The 23,343-nt window shown below is 41.5% G+C and overlaps 1 protein-coding gene across 1 annotated transcript in view; it reads left to right on the top strand.

Moving 5' to 3' along the window:
• Positions 1–23,343, top strand: part of LOC132888146 (rho guanine nucleotide exchange factor 26-like) — a 156,980-nt gene that overhangs the window by 113,231 nt on the left and 20,406 nt on the right. The window contains exon 12 of the mRNA XM_060924171.1: positions 2,633–2,842. Within this exon, the coding sequence (XP_060780154.1) occupies positions 2,633–2,842 (210 nt within the window). The remainder of the gene's footprint in view (positions 1–2,632; positions 2,843–23,343) is intronic.

Below are 23,343 nucleotides of genomic sequence, written 5' to 3' on the forward strand. Positions count from 1 at the left end.
TAGAAAATTCTCAAGGGTTCACAAACTTTCAAGCACCACGGTAGATCTGGAAGGGTAAGAGATAGAGAATGACGCTTAGTGAGGGAAAAGTTGCGCCCTGCTGCCCTGAATAAAATTTTTTAAAAACGATTTGAAAAAATCATGAAAATTGATTTGAGTGAGAAGTGATTGAAAAAAAAATCCCGTTTTTCATGGATCATTCTGGATCAGTGATCCAGATCAGCACCAAAAGTCCCCTGGTGAAAACTAAATGTGCTAAGTGTACTAAAATTTAGCATACTTTTGTGTACTTGAAGCCACACTAATCATCAATATACTTCAAGTGTGTTTATGATTAGTTAACTTGAGGCATGCTATTTTTACAGAAGAGCGATAGTTTCACTAAGAAATACATATTTTTTTAAAATTTCTGAGAAAAAAACCTCAGAATTTTCGAGATTAAAGTCAGAAATTTCGAGAAAAGTCAAAAACTTTGAGAAACAATCTCAAAACTTTTGAGAAAAAAAAGTCAAAAGTTTCGAGAAAAAAGTCGAAATTTTTGAGAAAAAAAGTCAAAATTTTCGCAGAAAAAAAGTCGAAAATTGTGAGAAAAAAGTCGAAATTTTCAAGAAAAAAGTCAAAATTTTCGTCAAAAGTGAGTGCGAGTGTGTCTCAGCCAGAGCCATGGAAGTAAGAGTTCAGCCACTCCCATTGACCTTAATGGTCCATTTTTTACACAGCAATGGCGGCTCATGGAGCCTTTGACACATAGATCGCCATTGACATAGTTCCACTAGTTCCAGGAAGTGGCCGTAGAACACAAAGTGCGGTAAAGGTAAATGTAATTCATTTCTACTTAATCTTTGCTTGTTATGTAGTGGTTCTGTGTTAGTCTCTAGCAAACAGAAAGCCGCTGCCTAAAAGTATTTGAATCTACGTGAATCACATCACCAACCGACTTCCTGTACCCCGGTTGTCACAACTCTGAATTCCATGGCTCTGGTCTCAGCCATTCATGTCTACCGGCCGCGAGTGAGCGTCACTTCCGTATGGAAGCCCGCCTTCTACAGATTTCTGACTTTTTTTTTTTCTCGAAAATTTTAACTTTATTTCTCGAAAATTTCGACTTTTTTCTCGAAACTTTTGACTTTTTTCCTCGAAAATTTTGACTTTAATCTCAAAAATTCGGAGTTTTTTTCTCAGAAGTTTCCAAATAAAATATAAAACCCTGGCCCTATTGCTCTGCTGTATATTTTGGAACAACTAATTTTGTACTAAATATATTTGAATTGTAATTAAATTGTAGAAAAGTGCAACTTGAAATGTATTTAGTGTACCTTTATGTGCTAAAGTGGAACAACTTAAAGTATATTTTGTATACTTTAAGTATATGACTTTATATGCACTAATATATGCTTAATTAGTACTTTGTATTACAAGTACCTTAAAAATTAGTACACTTTAGAAATTACACAACTTTCACTTAAAGTATATTTTAGTATAATATATTTCTACAAAGTGTAATATAGTATAATTATTTTAAAGTGTGTTAAAAGTGTTAGCGTGAAAGCGTGATGTTAGTATACTTTTTATATATTTACAAAAAGTACAATTTGTGTAAGTACATTTTCAATATATTATTGAAAATATGAATATACTTTAAATACAATGAAGTACATTTTTTTTTTTTTTCACCAGGGTCATAGCAACGTGATTCAGCCCAGAGGTATTCTTCATGTGAGATTTGGTGATTGATTGGTTGAAAACTCAGGGAGAAATAGCGTCCTAGAAAACGTTCTGAGAATAATAATAATAAGAAGAAGAAGTAGAAAGATCCTGAGTGAGAGTAACAGTTTGCGCTCGGGCAAATTAATAAAAGGTTTGACACAATGTACAGTTGACTGAATGTATGCGGTTTAATAAGCTCGGATAAAGCAAAGAGGAACATGTTTTTCTTTAAATTGTGTCTCAGCATGTTCTGGATACGGAGGTAAAGTTCGAGCACTTTAGGCTTGCAGCCAGAGGGAAGTTCACACAGTTCTGCAGGGGGTGTGTCTTCTTTCTCAGTCTCATACTCGTACGCTCAGGCCGAGGAGCATGTGCATGCACGTCTTCTCTTAAATTACGCTCTGGTCATCTTGGAGTGTGTGTGTGTGTGTGTGTGTGTGGTTATTTATTATGTGTCAGATACTTAGTAGTGAGTGTGGGCATGTTTATATCATGCTGTGGACCAGGAGAGGGATAATCTGGGTTTTGACCTTGCAGGGCGGGTCCCCGTGAGGAAAAACTGTATTTATTTGAAAAAGCAAAAGAGCCGAAGGTTATTGAGGAAAGGTTCAGGTTAGATTTAGGTGTAGAAGAGCATTAATTAGCTGGATTAGTAATGACATCAATGGAAGGTCCTTGTAAGGATAGTAAGGCAAAGTGTGTGTGTGTGTGTGTGTGTGTGTGTGTGTGTGTGTGTGTGTGTTGGCTGACGGATTTCAACAGTCTTGATTACTTGCACATGTCTCGAGCCTGTTCACTCAGAAAGTGCCTACAGGTCAAGCACTAAATGATTTAACAAGGCCCAGGATAAATACGAACGGGAAAAATAGTTTTGCTAAGTGTTTGTTTTCTAAGGAGTTCAAAAGTCTCTCTCTCTCTCTCTCAGTGAAGAGAGTTATACGGTGATAGACTACGCCCTGAGGGATCAGATCTGGGTGGGGCCATGCCAGCCGGAGGATCTGTGCATCTCGCCAACACGCACCACCGCAGGCATGCTGACATCACGGCAGGGCGGAGCCAGTCACCTGTTCCGCCTCAGCTTCTGCAGCAAGCACTCAGGAGACAAAGTGCCCATGATCCTGGGGGTGGAGCTTCTGTAAGTAGCTTCCTTATATAATAATGATTTTGGATATTCAAATGAAACATGATCAGCCACTAGGCAACTGGGAAATACGAGATGCTAAGCATCAGCGGAAAAATGCGTAAGGATTAAAACAAACAAAAAAAAAAATTGAGCTAGTTAGATCGGGTGTAGACTTCTCTTACCGAAGCAGCCTTGGGCCCAAAAGGTCATCGGTTCGATTCCCGGGATCAGCAAGAAAAACGTGAGTGGAGTTGAGTGAATGAACAGCACTTTCCCCTCCTTCTGTATTATGGCTGAAGTGCCCTTGAGCGCGGCACCGAACCCCCAACTGCTCCCTGGGCGCTGTAGCATAGCTGCCCACTGCTTCAGATGGGTTAAATGTTGTTGTTTTTTTTTTCCCCCTTTCATATTTGTCTCTTTTTTTTCTTATCTTATTTTTGTTGTTCTTCTCGAGTCTCATATTATCTACTCCACATTAGGGGTGTTCACACGGCACATATTTGCATCAATGTATTTTGTTGTAAATTTTGTGGAGCGTTCACACGTCACAAACCTGCTTCCTAGAGAGAAGCGTGTTAGCACCGGTGCAGCCCCACCTGCGTTCACACGGCGGTTTTTGCGACCGCGCTATACGATAGTAAGAATGCGGAAATTAAATATGCGCATGCGTGAAAATGTACTTCCTTTTCCCGGTTGTCACGGCATCACCAAGCGCCAGGAAAACAACGTGGATGAAGACACCAGTGTTGCCAGATACTGCTGACGTTTTCCAGCCCAAAATATGTTCAAATCCACCAAAATGCACTTAAAACCGCCCAATCTGGCAACACTGGAAGAGGCGCAGTTCTTCTGTTGTTGTTGATATTCGCCATTTTGGAAGCCCAAAATACCAGGATGCAAATTATGCAATGCCCGTATGTAATCAACTCTCCTCACGCGTAGCGAGTCTACCCCTGTAGCGTTCAGACGTCCCATTTTATATCGGTGCTGCCCCGCAAACTAGCATTTACTCCGGAGTAAATTTCTTAAACCACCTCCCGAGCAGGGTTAGATTTGCACCGGTTTAAGCAGCTTTCAGGGGCTACACCGCTATAACTTTGTACCGTGTGAACGCTTTACCGGGGCAGCCCCGGTGCTACACCGGAGTAAAAGTTGCTGTGTGAACACCCCTAATGACTCTGGATGCTAAGCCTAAAGACTGATAATTTAGCTCGCTAACACTTAGCCTGTAAGGCACACGTCTACAGTAGCCTATACGTATGGTATATGAACAATTACGAACAGTGGAAACAAGACAGAATCATCCGGAATGTCAACATTTCTCTCAGTTCTGTCGTCTAAATGCTATGAAAAGTCTCCCTAGAACTAAAGTACACTGTAATTACACTTAGCATTGAGGGCTAGCCAAACTTCCACAGGTTCCTCTATACTGAATAAGCACTTAATAAACACTGCATCATGGCAGACTGGGGTTTGTTTTACTTTGCGCTTTAATTTTTTTGGGTCCAAAATCACTCACTCGTTCACTACTCCCTACTCACTATCAAGGGAATTACTATATAGAGGACTATATAGTGAGCTCATTGATAAAATGAAAAAAAAAAAAAAACACTTTCGGACACTAGCCCACCACACACATCATTACTGTCCCACAGTTAAAGGAGAACTGTAAGCAAATTTTTTATGATCAAAATTCTATTTCTCATTTTATTAAATATCGGAATGCATTTCTGATCGCTATTTTGTCGCTGCTATAGCAAGTTATGAGTGTTTGAAATATGCTATGTAATATATCAGTCCATATGTCAAAGCGATGGCCGTAAACGAGATTCGCTGAGACCTGTGCGAGACATCGTAGGACGGAAGTAAAACGTAGAGCGGAAATCAAAGCGACCAACATCTGCCAACGTCGTCAAAAGCTGCGCGCGCCCTCTTTCGAATGCTGACGTAATCAAGCCGGAAGTTTTGTTTGTTTTGATAGCAATCAGGAAAGTTTGAAAAAAGTAGGCAGTAATCGTCATTTAAACTCGTTTTTGTGCAATACTTCGTTTGGAAAACAGTTTTCAAAATGGCGGCGATGACACCTGGCTGACACTTCTTCACGTTTCAAAGTCTCGTGAAGATCGCGCGGATAAGCGACGCCTGCCGTGGACCAAACGAACTAAATTCAACACGGCTAAAAACCGAATAGGCCGATAAGTATAATATTTAATTGCGATTAGTTGCCAATACGAGTCACGATATAAGGTTACTAAAACCGAAAACATAATCGAATAACACGTTAATTAAGAAATAAAGCAAGTTTAAAAAGGACTTCAGTTCTCCTTTAAAACGTGGCGGTCAGTCGGCTGGTCGGTTTTCAAAATAATAAGCGCATGCATGTATTTTTGTGATAAATCCATATTATACTGATCGTATTTCCCACATTAATAAATACAAAGTACCTGCATCTTTCAGTTCTTTTAAATCAAGGCTGAATCCTTTCTTGCTGCCTTTTATTAAATCAGATTTGATGGTTCAACAGCAGTGACTCATCTGATCGATTCGGTCCATTCCTCGCTCTGCACTGCGACTTTTATTCTTGTATTTTATCTGGCTTATTCTATTTTAGCTTATTTTATTCTATTTAATTGTACTTGAATGTCCATTTATAATGCGTTTCTTCCGCTGTCCATTCACCCCATCACACTTTTTTTTTCCTTTCAGCAGGACCACAATACAGTGGCGCTTGAAAGTTTGTGAACCCTTTAAAATGTTCTACATTTCTGCATAAATATGATCTAAAACAACATCAGATTTTCACACAAGTCCTAAAAGTAGATAAAGAGAACCCAGTTAAACAGATGAGAAAGATATTATACAACCCCGATTCCAAAAAAAGTTGGGACAAATTGCAAATAAAAACGGAATGCAATAATTGACAAATCTCAAAAACTCATTGTATTCATAATAGAACATAGACGACATATCAAATGTCAAAAGTGAGACATTTTGATATTTCATGCCAAATATTGGCTCATTTGAAATTTCATGACAGCAACACATCTCAAAAAAGTTGGGACAGGGGCAATAAGAGGCTGGAAAAGTTAAAGGTACAAAAAAGGAACAGCTGGAGGACCAAATTGCAACTCATTAGGTCAATTGGCAATAGGTCATTAACATGACTGGGTATAAAAAGAGCATCTTGGAGTGGCAGCGGCTCTCAGAAGTAAAAATGGGAAGAGGATCACCAATCCCCCTAATTCTGCACCGACAAATAGTGGAGCAATATCAGAAAGGAGTTCGACAGTGTAAAATTGCAAAGAGTTTGAACATATCATCATCTACAGCATAATATCATCAAAAGATTCAGAGAATCTGGAAGAATCTCTGTGCGTAAGGGTCAAGGCCGGAAAACCATACTGGGTGCCCGTGATCTTCGGGCCCTTAGACGGCACTGCATCACATACAGGCATGCTTCTGTATTGGAAATCACAAAATGGGCTCAGGAATATTTCCAGAGAACATTATCTGTGAACACAATTCACCGTGCCATCTGCCGTTGCCAGCTAAAACTCTATAGTTCAAAGAAGAAGCCGTATCTAAACACGATCCAGAAGCGCAGACGTCTTCTCTGGGCCAAGGCTCGTTTAAAATGGACTGTGGCAAAGTGGAAAACTGTTCTGTGGTCAGACGAATCAAAATGTGAAGTTCTTTATGGAAATCAGGGACGCCGTGTCATTCGGACTAAAGAGGAGAAGGACGACCCAAGTTGTTATCAGCGCTCAGTTCAGAAGCCTGCATCTCTGATGGTATGGGGTTGCATTAGTGCGTGTGGCATGGGCAGCTTACACATCTGGAAAGACACCATCAATGCTGAAAGGTATATCCAGGTTCTAGAGCAACATGTGCTCCCATCCAGACGACGTCTCTTTCAGGGAAGACCTTGCATTTTCCAACATGACAATGCCAAACCACATACTGCATCAATTACAGCATCATGGCTGTGTAGAAGAAGGGTCCGGGTACTGAACTGGCCAGCCTGCAGTCCAGATCTTTCACCCATAGAAAACATTCGGCGCATCATAAAACGGAAGATACGACAAAAAAGACCTAAGACAGTTGAGCAACTAGAATCCTACATTAGACAAGAATGGGTTAACATTCCTATCCCTAAACTTGAGCAACTTGTCTCCTCAGTCCCCAGACGTTTACAGACTGTTGTAAAGAGAAAAGGGGATGTCTCACAGTGGTAAACATGGCCTTGTCCCAACTTTGAGATGTGTTGTTGTCATGAAATTTAAAATCACCTAATTGTTCTCTTTAAATGATACATTTTCTCAGTTTAAACATTTGATTTGTCATCTATATTCTGTTCTGAATAAAATATGGAATTTTGAAACTTCCACATCATTGCATTCCATTTTTATTTACAATTTGTACTTTGTCCCAACTTTTTTGGAATCGGTGTTGTACTTGGTCATTTATTTATTGAGGAAAATGATCCAATATTACATATCTGTGAGTGGCAAAAGTATGTGAACCTTTGCTTTCAGTATCTGGTGTGACCCCCTTGTGCAGCAATAACTGCAACTAAACGTTTGCGGTAACTGTTGATCAGTCCTGCACACCGGCTTGGAGGAATTTTAGCTCATTCCTCCGTACAGAACAGCTTCAACTCTGGGATGTTGGTGGGTTTCCTCACATGAACTGCTCGCTTCAGGTCCTTCCACAACATTTCCATTGGATTAAGGTCAGGACTTTGACTTGGCCATTCCAAAACATTAACTTTATTCTTCTTTAACCATTCTTTGGTAGAACGACTTGTGTGCTTAGGGTCGTTGTCTTGCTGCATGACCCACCTTCTCTTGAGATTCAGTTCATGGACAGATGTCCTGACATTTTCCTTTAGAATTCGCTGGTATAATTCAGAATTCATTGTTCCATCAATGATGGCAAGCCGTCCTGGCCCAGATGCAGCGAAACAGGCCCAAACCATGATACTACCACCACCATGTTTCACAGATGGGATAAGGTTCTTATGCTGGAATGCAGTGTTTTCCTTTCTCCAAACCTAACGCTTCTTATTGAAACCAAAAAATTCTATTTTGGTCTCATCTGTCCACAAAACATTTTTCCAATAGCCTTCTGGCTTGTCCATGTGATCTTTAGCAAACTGTAGACGAGCAGCAATGTTCTTTTTGGAGAGCAGTGGCTTTCTCTTCGCAACCCTGCCATGCACACCATTGTTGTTCAGTGTTCTCCTGATGGTGGAGTCATGAACATTAGCCAATGTGAGAGAGGCCTTCAGTTGCTTAGAAGTTACCCTGGGTCCTTTGTGACCTCGCCGACTATTACACGCCTTGCTCTTGGAGTGATCTTTGTTGGTCGACCACTCCTGGGGAGGGTAACAATGGTCTTGAATTTCCTCCATTTGTACACAATCTGTCTGACTGTGGATTGGTGGAGTCCAAACTCTTTAGAGATGGTTTTGTAACCTTTTCCAGCCTGATGAGCATCAACAACGCTTTTTCTGAGGTCCTCAGAAATCTCCTTTGTTCGTGCCATGATACACTTCCACAAACATGTGTTGTGAAGATCAGACTTTGATAGATCCCTGTTCTTTAAATAAAACAGGGTGCCCACTCACACCTGATTGTCATCCCATTGATTGAAAACACCTGACTCTAATTTCACCTTCCAATTAACTGCTAATCCTAGAGGTTCACATACTTTTGCCACTCACAGATATGGAATATTGGATCATTTTCCTCAATAAATAAATGACCGAGTGTAATATTTTTTTGGGTTCACAAACTTTCAAGCACCACTGTACATGATGGGAAATATTGCTTGGTTAGTGACCATCAGTTGTACACTGCTTTTCATGATGCGTTGTGGGATATTACGAGTCCATTATATAAGGTGTAATAATTCTCATTTTCAGATGTGGTTAGTCTTCAGTTAAATTTCGTTCTCGCTCTAAATTAAAAGGTGTAAATTGTATGTAAGCAGCCGACAGGTTATCATCTTCGTAGAAGCAGCTAGATTGAGTTTCTGCTGTCAGGTCGAAGGCACCATGATCCATGACCTGCCTGATCCATCCTCATGCCCTACTTCTAGCAGGAGTCTCCTGAACTGTTTTGCACTCAAGTCTCCAGCAATGAACAGTTTATAACTAACTTCAACAAAATAGACTTCCTGTTCAACTATAATGAAGTTCCTGGTTACACAGTTACACGTTGTGACTACTGTATATACAGTAGGACACCGTTATAGAAGTGAGTTATTTATAATCGCACTATCTATTCTCACCCAGATCAGAACGGGTTTCCTTTGAGTCTGGTTCCTTTCAAGGTTTCTTCCTCGTGTCGTCTGAGGGAGTTTTTTCTTTGCCACAGTCACCTCAAGCTTGCTCATCAGGGATAAATACATTTATCAGGGATCAAATTTGCTCATGTTTAAAGACTTTAATTTCTGTAAAGCTGCTTTGCGACAATGTCTGTTATAAAAGCGCAATACAAGTAAACTTTTTTGTGATCAACATTTTATTGATTTTCAACGAGGGGGGGGTCACAGACATATTAAATAGCGCTGTGTAGAGCAATAGTGAAGTACCAAAAGCAAAAACAAAGACGTAAAAAAGGATTAGTGTGCGAGTGTACATAATTGTCTCATCCAAGAAATTATATCGGATGAGAAGTTTTCCCAGGCTTCTACGGTAGCAGGTCGGGCTTTATTCAGTCTCGCAGTAGTAAGTTCAAGATTAACAGTTCTAAGGCGGCTTTGTATCCAGAATGACTTCATACAGATGTCAGGAGTAAACCAGTGTTTTGTAATTATTTTCTTTGCAGATGTGAACCCAGCAAATAACATTTTACATTGAATTCGTTTTAGAGAGATGTCAGAGGTATCATTAAGGAGACAGAAAACAGGATTAGGAATATAAGAAATGCCAAGTACATCAGATAACACAGACTTTACATGGGTCCAGAGGTTAGATATGATTGGACAATTCCAAAACGTGTAAAAACGTTCCAGGTGAGCCGTTATTGCATATGTGACAGTCATACGAAGCCTGTAGTTTCATCTGGAATCTCTTATAGGGTGTGGTGTATGCTCTGTGGAATTCTTAGAGGTTAAACTTAAATTCGAGCACACAGTATCCCAGTCTACATTCACATCTACGTAATTCTCCCAGTTCCCTATTCCAAATAGATTCAATTAACAGAGGCTTTAGACTATGTTCAGTTAGTTTGCTGTATATTATAGAGACAGACGATCTCCCAAATATACAGTAGGCAAGATCCATTCCAGCATGGGATGAGAGGGAAGGGGAGGGGAGAGTCCCAGGGAACACCATATGCTTTTAAGGCTGATCTTAGCTGAAAGTAAGAAGATGCTGGGAGAGAGAAGCGTGTCCTTAAGTCCTGAATAGAGCAAAGACCTTGAGCGTCATATACATCACCAAGCATGTTTATTCCAAGTGATGACCAAGAGGGTTGGATAAATGGTTGGTTACCACATAATAAATTAAAGTTGTGCCATAGTGGCGTATTCTTACAGAATTTAAATGGGCCACCCATCCATCTTTCTGCCCTCTTCCATACCTGTACAGAATTAGCAATAATACTGTAGGTCCGGGCGGCACGGTGGTGTAGTGGTTAGCACTGTCGCCTCACAGCAAGAAGGTTCGGGTTTGAGCCCCGTGGTCGGCGAGGGCCTTTCTGTGTGGAGTTTGCATGTTCTCCCCGTGTCCGCGTGGGTTTCCTCCGGGTGCTCCGGTTTCCCCCCACAGTCCAAAGACATGCAGGTTAGGTTAACTGGTGACTCTAAATTGACCGTAGGTGTGAATGTGAGTGTGAATGGTTGTCTGTGTCTATGTGTCAGCCCTGTGATGACCTGGCGACTTGTCCAGGGTGTACCCCGCCTTTCGCCCGTAGTCAGCTGGGATAGGCTCCAGCTTGCCTGCGACCCTGTAGAACAGGATAAAGCGGCTACAGATAATGAGATGAGACTGTAGGTCCGAATTTAACAAGATGTCCTGTAGCCTATGTGGTGCAACCTTAGCAGACTCAGTCATTTTCCACGCAGTGGTAGCTTCTGGGTTGACCCATGTGCTGAGTGCCTTGATTTGGAATGACCAATTATAATGTTCAAAGTTTGGTACCGCCAAACCACCAAGCAGTTTTGGCCACTGTAATGTTGTCAAACGAATCCTAGGCCTTCTATCATTCCAAATAAATTTGGACACCATAGAGTGTATGTCTTTGAAATAAGTTGGAGGGGGAGGGAGTGGCAACATGAAGAAAAGGAAGTTGATACGTGGCAATACGTTCATTTTAACTGTATTAATTCTGCCTTGAATGCTTGTTTTTACATTCTTCCATCTTTCAACGTCAGACTTTATCTTGGTTCGCATAGTGTTGAAGTTGTCCCTGTTTATCTTGTATACAGTTAGGTCCATATATATTTGGACACTGACACAAATTTTGTTTTTTTACCTGTTTACTGAAACATATTCAAGTTATAGTTATATAATGGACATGGACATAAAGTCCAGACTTTCAGCTTTCATTTGAGGGTTTCCACATTAAAATTGGATGAAGGGTTTAGGAGTTTCAGCTCCTTAACATGCTCCACCCTATTTTTAAAGGGACCAAAAGTAATTGGACAATTGACTCAAAGGCTATTTCATGGGCAGGTGTGGGCAATTCCTTCGTTATGTCATTCTCAATTAAGCAGATAAAAGGCCTGGAGTTGATTTGAGGTGTGGTGCTTGCATTTGGAAGATTTTGCTGTGAAGAAAACATGCAGTCAAAGGAGCTCTCCATGCAGGTGAAACAAGCCATCCTTAAGCTGCGAAAACAGAAAAAACCCATCCGAGAAATTGCTACAATATTAGGAGTGGCAAAATCTACAGTTTGGTACATCCTGAGAAAGAAAGAAAGCACTGGTGAACTCATCAATGCAAAAAGACCTGGATGCTCACAAAAGACAACAGTGGTGGATGATCGCAGAATAATTTCCATGGTGAAGAGAAACCCCTTCACAACAGCCAACCAAGTGAACAACACTCTCCAGGAGGTAGGCGTATCAATATAAAGAGAAGACTGCATGAAAGTAAATGCAGAGGGTTCACTGCACGGTGCAAGCCACTCATAAACCTCAAGAATAAAAAGGCTAGATTGGACTTTGCTAAAAAAGCATCTAAAAAAGCCAGCACAGTTCTGGAAGAACATTCTTTGGACAGATGAAACCAAGATCAACCTCTACCAGAATGATGGAAAGAAAAAAGTATGGCGAAGGCGTGGTACAGCTCATGATCCAAAGCATACCACATCATCTGTAAAACACGGCGGAGGCAGTGTGATGGCTTGGGCATGCATGGCTGCCAGTGGCACTGGGTCACTTGTGTTTATTGATGATGTGACACAGGACAGAAGTAGCCGGATGAATTCTGAGGTATTCAGAGACGTACTGTGTGCTCAAATCCAGCCAAACTGATTGGTCGGCGTTTCATAATACAGATGGACAATGACCCAAAACATAAAGCCAAAGCAACCCAGGAGTTTATTAAAGCAAAGAAGTGGAATATTCTTGAACGGCCAAGTCAGTCACCTGATCTCAACCCAATTGAGCCTGCATTTCACTTGTTAAAGACTAAACTTCAGACAGAAAGGCCCACAAACAAACAGCAACTGAAAACCGCTGCAGTAAAGGCCTGGCAGAGCATTAAAAAGGAGGAAACACAGCATCTGGTGATGTCCATGAGTTCAAGACTTCAGGCAGTCATTGCCAACAAAGGGTTTTCAACCAAGTATTAGAAATGAACATTTTATTTACAATTATTTAATTTGTCCAATTACTTTTGAGCCCCTGAAATGAAGAGATTGTGTTTAAAAAACGCTTTAGTTCCTCACATTTTTATGCAATCATTTTGTTCAACCCACTGAATTAAAGCTGAAAGTCTGAACTTCAACTGCATCTGAATTGTTTTGTTCACAATTCACTGTGGTAATGTACAGAACCAAAATTAGAAAAATGTTGCCTCTGTCCAAATATTTATGGACCTAACTGTATGTTTTTATGAATTTTAATGCCCAGATAGGTAAAAGAGCTTTTGACCTGAATACATGCAGGGATAGGAGTTTTTATACTTTTATTATTCAGAGGCATTAAGGCGGATTTTGATCAATTTATTTTGTAGCCTGAGAGGCCACTAGAATAATCAAATTCTTTCATTATTGGGTGAATGGAGGCGTCAAAATTGTCTAAAAACAAAATAATGTCATCTGCATACAGTGATGTAATGTGGTTTTGATCACCAATTCTCATAGGAGAAGCTGTGGATTGTCTAATGCCTTGTGCTAAGGGTTCCAGGGATAGGCAAAATAAAAGAGGGGAGAGCGGGCATCCCTGTCTTGTTCCACGTTGCAATTTAAATGGGGGAGAGATCAGGCCTCCTGTTGGGACACTTGTACAGGGTGAGTGGTACAATGTTTTTATCATTGCAATAAACTTATGCCCAGACCCAAAGCGTTTTAATACTGCCCACATGTATTGCCACTCTAGCCTGTCAAAGGCTTTCTCTGCATCAAGTGAAAAAATACAGCACATGGGATTTCGGTGGCTATCTGCAGCATCTATGATATGCAGCAGCCTTCTCATGTTATCAGATGCGAACCGTCCCTGGATGAACCCTGTTTGGTCCGTGTTAACTAAAGAGTGAATGACTCTTTCAAGGCGCAGTGCAAGAGCCTTAGCATACGGTATATTTTTAGATCGGTTGTGAGCAGGGATATTGGTCTGAAACTAGAGCACTCAAGAGGATCCTTTCCCTTTTTTAGGAGAAGAGTGATGAGTGCAGTTTTTTGGTCTCTATGAAAAGTCCCATTCTCATCTCATCTCGTCATCTCTAGCCGCTTATCCTGTTCTACAGGGTCGCAGGCAAGCTGGAGCCTATCCCAGCTGACTACGGGCGAAAGGCGGGGTACACCCTGGACAAGTCGCGCCAGGTCATCACAGGGCTGACACAGACACAGACAACTATTCACACTCACATTCACACCTACGGTCAATTTAGAGTCACCAGTTAACCTAACCTGCATGTTTTTGGACTGTGGGGGAAACCGGAGCACCCGGAGGAAACCCATGGGGAGAACATGCAAACTCCACACAGAAAGGCCCTCGCCGGCCACGGGGCTCGAACCCGGACCTTCTTGCTGTGAGGCGACGGCGCTAACCACTACACCACCGTGCCGTCCAAAGTCCCATTCTTAATGGCAAAATTAAAAGAATCAAGCAAAAGTGAACCCACCATGTCCCAAAGTTCTAAAAATAGCTCTGGTGGGAGGCCATCTAAACCAGGTGATTTGCCTTTGTTTAGGCGTTTCAGGACTCTACGTAGCTTGTCAAGTTCTAATGGGGCCTCAAGGTCACCCTGGTATGCTGGTGAGACCCTGGGCAAGTCCAGCCTAGCTAGAAAGCTTGTACAAGTGGCATCATTGAAATCAATCTCAGGTTTATAAAGAATGATGTAAAAGTGATATTGATGGCTTGGGAGTTTGTTGTAATTTTACCATCAACAGCTTTTATAGCTGGGATGTGTGCCTTTGTTTCACAGTCTTTAAGCATAAGTGCCAGCAGGTGACTAGGCCACTCTGATTCAAAATAGTACCTCTGTCTGGTTCTATGCAAGATGAACTCTGCTTTTGATATGGCTATTGCATTGTATTCATCCTTCAGTGATGCCAGCAGTGTAGACTGATCATCCGACAGGCTGTGTTTTTGCAAATTCTGTAATGATTCAATTTTATTTTCTAGGTTAGAGATCTGAACAGCTTTTGTTTTTGCCACCATAGAGGAGAATGAGATACAAAAGCCACGGATAAAACATTTTGTGGCCTCCCATAAGACTTGTGTTTTGGCGTCTTCATTTGTGTTTATATCTAGAAAATCTTTCAACAGGGGGCGGCACGGTGGTGTAGTGGTTAGCGCTGTCGCCTCACAGCAAGAAGGTCCGGGTTCGAGCCCCGTGGCCGGCGAGGGCCTTTCTGTGTGGAGTTTGCATGTTCTCCCTGTGTCCGCATGGGTTTCCTCCGGGTGCTCCGGTTTCCCCCACAGTCCAAAGACATGCAGGTTAGGTTAACTGGTGACTCTAAATTGAGCGTAGGTGTGAATGTGAGTGTGAATGGTTGTCTGTGTCTATGTGTCAGCCCTGTGATGACCTGGCGACTTATCCAGGGTGTACCCCGCCTTTCGCCCGTAGTCAGCTGGGATAGGCTCCAGCTTGCCTGCGACCCTGTAGAACAGGATAAAGCGGCTACAGATAATGATGGATGTATTCAATCGCCACCTAGGGACCCTAATCTTAGTGTTGGGCAGATCAATGTTACATAGTAATGCAGAGTGATCAGATAACAGAATTGGCTGAATAGAGATGGAAGTATTTCCTGAGATTAAAGATGAGCTAACAAAGATGTAATCTATCCTCGAAAATGTCTTATGTCTATAGAGATCTTGCAGTCACGTGGCCGGAAAGTACACAACCACCATCTTGTCGGTCAAAAACACCGCTGAATACTGCTGCACTCGTGTACAGAATGGATCAATTTCAACCGACGGACTACACGACTCATTTTTCTAATGAACAGATAACTAGATATATGTCTAAAATAAACGATCTACAGATTAGTGACCCTTATGGCTTACCAGACGGAGTTTTCACGACCGGATTTTGAACTGCCAGCGGAATACCCAGACGTGTATAATTACCTCATTAACTTTCCCTCGCTGTTCAGTGGTGAAGCACTGCATGCTTATAAATCTCTGGACAGTTATCTTTACAGAAATTCAGGATTTGTCAGCGACTCAGATGTGGCATCTTGTAAACAAGAATCCTCATTGGACGGGTAAGTCACTTAAGTATTGAGTATAGCACTGACCAGCCGATTATAGAATAGAATAAGGTAATTCCAGCTGTAATTCCAAATCGTCCGTCTTGTTTACATGGATCTGGCGTTGGAGAGGTAGAGGCTTAGCAGTGGAGATTTGAGTGGCTGTTTTCTGAGCTTAGTCAACAGGCCGGCTCTGCCTGCAGCCTCGCTTTTGCTTCCGCTCCTGGCGCCGCCTCCTTCGCTTTGCCTCCGATAACAATCCACGGAGACCCCGCTGGTCTCGCTATCTCGTCCGGAATGTTGTGCATGCGATGGAAATCGCTACAAACCGTCATTTTCTGCTGGAAACCAATGTCCAGTAAGTCCATACGGTTGTAGTGGATATTGAAGTCCAGTACAGATGAACAACACGCAAAAATACACACAAAAAACATAAAAAACGTGCACAGGTAGGGAGAGCTTGTAGCCGCAGCCGTTGTAGTAGAATTGTATATAGTAGGGTTTTCCAGAAGAAAAGGTAGAAGTAGAAGCAGAAGTAGAAGGCGGAATATGGCGTTTGACACGTCACATGCAAGTGCTCCATAGGAGAAAAACGTGTAATCCCTAGTATCAATATTTTGCATACGCCAGAGGTCAATAAGGTTAAGATCTTTTATGAATGAGTTCAACAGAGTAAATGAAAGATTGGTCACTGCATCTGGATTAGATTTATCAAGAACAGGGTTAATAACAGCATTGAAATCGCCTCCTATCACTAAAGAGCAGTCATTTAGTTCATAGTGTATTGCCAATATAAGTAAAAAAGTCTCTGTCTGGCTCATTTGGGCAGTATATAGATATGAATGCCAGTTTCAGATGGAGAATACTACCAGTAACAAATGCCAGTCTGCCATTCTCATTAGGGCTGCGTACCGGTACTGTGTACCGGTACTGTACCGTGAAAATCGATTTGGTACAGGTCCAAAATACCGGATCATGAAGTACCGGTACTGTACCGATATAAATTTACACCAAGTATCTGCTTATTTTGTGACTGAAGATGCGTAAATCCTACCACAAAGACGAAAATTTCGCACTGGAAAAGACATAAAATGCCGCGCTGAAACTTGAAATCAGAGCCATCTTTGATTTGAGATCCTCTCGCCACAGTCTCACGAGACATTGCGAGAGCTTGGCTGATCCAGCGTTCTGACTGGTCAAAAAGACTCAAAAGCAGGTCAGCCATTTTTCCTTTGCTGGCATTGGCGGCCTTTGCTGCTTTGTGTAATTTTGCCGCGTAAGTTAAAGGCCGCGGACTGCGCGTAGTCTGTAGTACTCTAGTGTAGTCACTTCTCGCTGTGTGACAACTTATGACTTTTTGTCCCAAGTTAACTATAGGGTGACTGAGAAGTGAGGTAGGAAACCTAGTTATGTTCGGTTTTCTTTGAATAAAGATACTGACAAGTTGTCAACAGTTTATTAATGTTTCTGTCATTATTGAAGAAGTTCAGAAGAATTTGTCAAATTGTTCAGGTACAGGTACAGGTCCGGACCTGTACCTAAACCTCTGTACTGGTACCTGTACCTGATGTTACGTTTAGGTATGCAGCCCTACTTCTCATCCTTTGCGCTATGCTTGACGTCGAGATCAAATTTCCTTTTCATCAAGATGCACACACCCTTGGTTTTATTTAGTGCACATGATGATGCAATAAGTTTGTAGTGTTTGTCTGAGATGTGTTTCTTGAATTAGGGCAACGGCCGCCTTTTTACGATGCAGGTACTCAAGGACACGCGTTCGTTTGATAGCAGAGTTAAGCCCATTAACGTTAAGTGACAGAATAAATCAAGGGTAGCATTTGTGTTCCGAACAGCTAAGATCAGTTTCAATATGAGGATAACTGCTGATATAGGTTGATGTGTGATAAAGAATAAAGCTAACATGCACCTGTCAAGTATTTTGACATTTCGCTAATGCTAGTAGAGTTCTAACGTGTAGTAAAAATACAACCCCGATTCCAAAAAAATTGGGACAAAGTACAAATTGTAAATAAAAATGGAATGCAATAATTTACAAATCTCAAAAACTGATATTGTATTCACAATAGAACATAGACAACATATCAAATGTCGAAAGTGAGACATTTTGAAATTTCATGCCAAATATTGGCTCATTTGAAATTTCATGACAGCAACACATCTCAAAAAAGTTGGGACAGGGGCAATAAGAGGCTGGAAAAGTTAAACGTACAAAAAAGGAACAGCTGGAGGACCAAATTGCAACTCATTAGGTCAATTGGCAATAGGTCATTAACATGACTGGGTATAAAAAGAGCATCTGGAGTGGCAGCAGCTCTCAGAAGTAAAGATGGGAAGAGGATCACCAATCCCCCTAATTCTGCGCCAACAAATAGTGGAGCAATATCAGAAAGGAGTTCGACAGTGTAAAATTGCAAAGAGTTTGAACATATCATCATCTACAGTGCATAATATCATCAAAAGATTCAAAGAATCTGGAAGAATCTCTGTGCGTAAGGGTCAAGGCCGGAAAACCATACTGGGTGCCTGTGACCTTCGGGCCCTTAGACGGCACTGCATCACATACAGGCATGCTTCTGTATTGGAAATCACAAAATGGGCTCAGGAATATTTCCAGAGAACATTATCTGTGAACACAATTCACCGTGCCATCCGCTGTTGCCAGCTAAAACTCTATAGTTCAAAGAAGAAGCCGTATCTAAACATGATCCAGAAGCGCAGATGTCTTCTCTGGGCCAAGGCTCATTTAAAATGGACTGTGGCAAAGTGGAAAACTGTTCTGTGGTCAGACGAATCAAAATTTGAAGTTCTTTATGGAAATCATGGATGCCGTGTCATTCGGACTAAAGAGGAGAAGGACGACCCAAGTTGTTATCGGCGCTCAGTTCAGAAGCCTGCATCTCTGATGGTATGGGGTTGCATTAGTGCGTGTGGCATGGGCAGCTTACACATCTGGAAAGACACCATCAATGCTGAAAGGTATATCCAGGTTCTAGAGCAACATATGCTCTCATCCAGACGACGTCTCTTTCAGGGAAGACCTTGCATTTTCCAACATGACAATGCCAAACCACATACTGCATCAATTACAGCATCATGGCTGCGTAGAAGAAGGGTCCGGGTACTGAACTGGCCAGCCTGCAGTCCAGATCTTTCACCCATAGACAACATTTGGTGCATCATAAAACGGAAGATACGACAAAAAAAGACCTAAGACAGTTGAGCAACTAGAATCCTACATTAGACAAGAATGGGTTAACATTCCTATCCCTAAACTTGAGCAGCTTGTCTCCTCAGTCCCCAGACGTTTACAGACTGTTGTAAAGAGAAAAGGGGATGTCTCACAGTGGGAAACATGGCCTTGTCCCAACTTTTTTGAGATGTGTTGTTGTCATGAAATGTAAAATCACCTAATTTTTCTCTTTAAATGATACATTTTCTCAGTTTAAACATTTGATATGTCATCTATGTTCTATTCTGAGTAAAATATGGAATTTTGAAATTTCCACATCATTGCATTCCATTTTTATTTACAATTTGTACTTTGTCCCAACTTTTTTGGAATCGGGGTTGTACACTACCGTTCAAAAGTTTGGGGTCACACTGAAATGTCCTTATTTTTGAAAGAAAAGCACTGTTCTTTTCAATGAAGATCACTTTAAACTAATCAGAAATCCACTCTATACATTGCTAATGTGGTAAATGACTATTCTAGCTGCAAATGTCTGGTTTTTGGTGCAATATCTCCATAGGTGTATAGAGGCCCATTTCCAGCAACTATCACTCCAGTGTTCTAATGGTACAATGTGTTTGCTCATTGCCTCAGAAGGCTAATGGATGATTAGAAAACCCTTGTACAATCATGTTAGCACAGCTGAAAACAGTTGAGCTCTTTAGAGAAGCTATAAAACTGACCTTCCTTTGAGCAGATTGAGTTTCTGGAGCATCACATTTGTGGGGTCGATTAAATGCTCAAAATGCCCAGAAAAATGTCTCGACCATATTTTCTATTCATTTTACAACTTATGGTGGGAAATAAAAGTGTGACTTTTCATGGAAAACACAAAATTGTCTGGGTGACCCCAAACTTTTGAACAGTAGTGCATGTCTGTCGAAGAGGGGGTGGGGGAAGGAAAACTATATAGAAAAACTGGCAGAGACCGCACAGAAATCTTTCCGTAGGCCTGCAAAAACACAAACCTCGATTGATCCGTGGCCAGTCCACTTCAACGCAATACAAGTAAACTTGACTTGACTTCAGCATGACTCGGAGTGCTGCTCCGACACCAGTGGATAGGGGTGAGGTACAAATCTACTTCAAACATGATCGAATAGGATTGCATCAGATATTTTACAGTTATTCCACGAAATCGAGTCGTACATGAGCTGATCGCGCTATAACCCATGTACAACGAGATTGAGTGGAAGAACTGTTTTATTCTGTCCACATTCACTGGATTTTGAGAAACGGAGCATTTTTATTTTTTGCAAATTCGATAAATAAAAACTTTATACAAAACGTCCGACAAAATCATTTCCGCTTAGAACGTAAACAAACCGGCGAAACGACAGGAGCGGTTTGTGAAAAAATGCGATAATTCTTGCGGAAAAAAAAGAGATACGTTCTTACCGTCAAATACTTTTATTCCATATTTTGTTGCTTTTGGGTTTTTTTTTTTGGGGGGGGGGGGTTGTTTTCAAGTAGAGTTCTTATTTCATCCTCGGTTGGTTCAGCAGCACGCGTCGCCATTTTCTTCTTCTTTAGGGTTTTTTTGGTGGCTGGTAAACCAACTCAAAGGTGCTTTATCGCCACCAACTGGGCTGGAGTGTGGAACAGGCGCTTTTTTTTGGGGGGGGGGAGACTATATTCTTTTAGCTATTACTGTTTCTTTTAAATCCTTCACTTGATGTGCTCCGCCATTTTGTTTTTCTCTACTCACAGTATATGAGCCGATATCCTAGTAGTAGAGTAGCTAATCAGAGCGTGTGATTGCTCATATCCAGCGAATGTGGATAGAATAAAATGCCGTCAGGAGAGTATTTCTATAGTGTACAATTCTACTCGTTCTCCGTTCTGTTAGTTCGAGATGTTTATTTCTTGTTTGCACCACTGGGTGTGGATCGAACTCTAACACAGACGTTCTGAGTTTATAGACCTCTTCGTTTCTGCGTGAAATAAATATATACCGGTATAACATGTATAAAAAAGAGCATCTATAGAGCAGCAGGAACTGTGTGTGAGGGTCAGAGACAGGCTGAGACCTGAGTGTGTGGAGACTGGAGAGATTTCTTTACAGTTTTCCGCGCTGCCTGTTTTGTCACGGCTGTACAATAATGGCTGTGAAATTCCTTTACCATGATGCCGTCATAGCGAATCTTCCCCGAAGCTGTTTTTATTCCAACCCTTCCAGTTCATTTCTCATCATTCCAGTGAAGTTCAACTGCATGCTATAAATGATAAAAGCCTGTACAGTAAGGGGAAATACGCATTCAGAACCTTTTTTTTTTATATATTCGCTCATGCGGCCGCAGGCCAGGCTGGATGAGCTTATGAGATCACGCGTTGTCTGTCCGTCATAATCAATTAACAATTTACAAAAATCGCTACTCCTCGTACAGGATTGATTGTATGTGAATTTGATCGAAATCCAACGTTCCCCATAAAAGTTGTCAAGACGGCGGTGCCACCTGTCAAATTTACAATTTTATGGGCATCTGAAATTTTTGGGGGGTGACTCGTCACATTAAACGCTACTCTCCGTAAACTGCTCGGATGTTTTTTTTTTTTTGACTGAAACTCACCCAGAAGACTCTAAAGACAGATTCCAACAAGAATTGTTCACCAGGTGGCGCCACCTACCAGGGGTCATGCGCAATTTCACAAAAATCGCTACTCCTCCGACAGGATTGATCAGATTTCAAACTCACACACAACAACACTGGCTGGTATGAGCTCCCGTCTCATTGAGGCTATTTTTTTAATATACTTCTGGTGCACATCTCCGCTTTCGATGTACACACAGTGTCTTGATGGATCAGGTATGTATTCATAATCCTCAATAAAAATGTTTTTTAAAAAAAATGAAATTGGTGGGGTAAAACGTATTTAGACATTACAAATGACCAACATGCGTACCTTGCTGCCAAACCATTGTTGCGAAGTGCAGATTAGAGATGTCTCTGTGGTAAGAAGTAATTCACTTTTCAGAGAATTATGGCTCGGGTGTGGTCCGTTCCTTTTGGCGAATTGTCTTCAACACCCTCAAGGTTGCAAGGATCCCTCTGATGGACTGACAATTTCACATCGTGTTCCTGAAGTCATGATTCGACTTGGAGCCGTCTGGTTCGGTTCGATGCTTTAAACTCTGTTGAAGAATGCTTTGCAAAGTCTATGGAAAATATAAATAGGGGAATTTTTCCACAAATGAAGGCTACTGGGGGGAAAAAAAAAAGGACAGATAGTGCATGTCCTGCAACACCGCATGTGAATCAGGAGTCTGTGTTGAGTGAATACACTAGAGCTGATGGAAAATGAGGTGAGACTGATGTCTGCGTTTGGTAGAAAAAGAAAAACAAATTAGACAGAGACCGTAACTAATGTCACAGTAATTTATGCTAGCTCTTACAAACCGGGACGTCTGGACATTATACCCTGTAGATCTGGAATGGTAAGAGATAGAGAATGATGCTTAGTAAGGACAAGTTGCACCCTGCCACCCTGAACAAAATAAAAATTAAAAAAAAGATTGAAAAAAAATCATGAAAATTGACAGTTATAAGTGATTGAAAAAAAAATCCCATTTTTCATGGATCATTCCGGATCAGTGATCCAGATCAGCACCAAAAGTCATAGTTGCGTAATTCAGCCCAGAGGTATTCATGTGAAATTTGGTGATGATTGGTTGAAAACTGAGGGAGAAATAGCGTCCTAAAAACATTAGGAGAATAATAATAAGCAAGTAGAAAGATCCTGAGTGAGGGTACGAATTTGCGCCAGCTCCGCTTGCGCAAATTAATAATGGTGGTCCTGCTTATTATTACGTCGTCTCACATCAGACCTTTGCCTTACCTGTTGTAGATTTTCAAACTGGCTTTAGGTGGTCCTTAGATGTAGGAGTGGACCTTCACAAAGGTGGGCTTCTTACCCACTGTCTCTCAGGAGCACAACACCCTCCCCTCAATGAGCTCACCATCTCTCTCAGTTTTGGGGGTTTACGGTTTTGTAGCGAGGTACGTGTTAAAACGGTCTCTGCTGTGACGCCCTCCATAGCCTTTGTAGCAGCCACTCATTTCCTTCCTCCTCAGTCCAACACCTTCTTTCCTACCAATGTAGCAGGACCCAACTGTTCATTGGGCACAGTATGTGTTCGGGAGCTGGAAAGCCCCTGGGTTTCAAAGCTCGGGGCAATGTGCTAGCCCCCTTTTTGTGATGGTGTGATGTCACCTTTTCTGCTTTTTGTTAAGTAGAGCTGATGCATGCTACACTTCTGACTTATATAAAGAGCTTATTGTTGTTGCAGTGTTTCCACAACCCTCCTGCTAGGCTAGACGTGTTTTAGGCTACATCCTAAATCACATAATACAGTAGTATGGTACTACAATTAATATACAGTGGCT

The sequence above is a fragment of the Neoarius graeffei genome, chromosome 6 (genome assembly GCF_027579695.1).
Source record: "Neoarius graeffei isolate fNeoGra1 chromosome 6, fNeoGra1.pri, whole genome shotgun sequence".
Classification (NCBI taxonomy): Eukaryota; Metazoa; Chordata; class Actinopteri; order Siluriformes; family Ariidae; genus Neoarius; species Neoarius graeffei.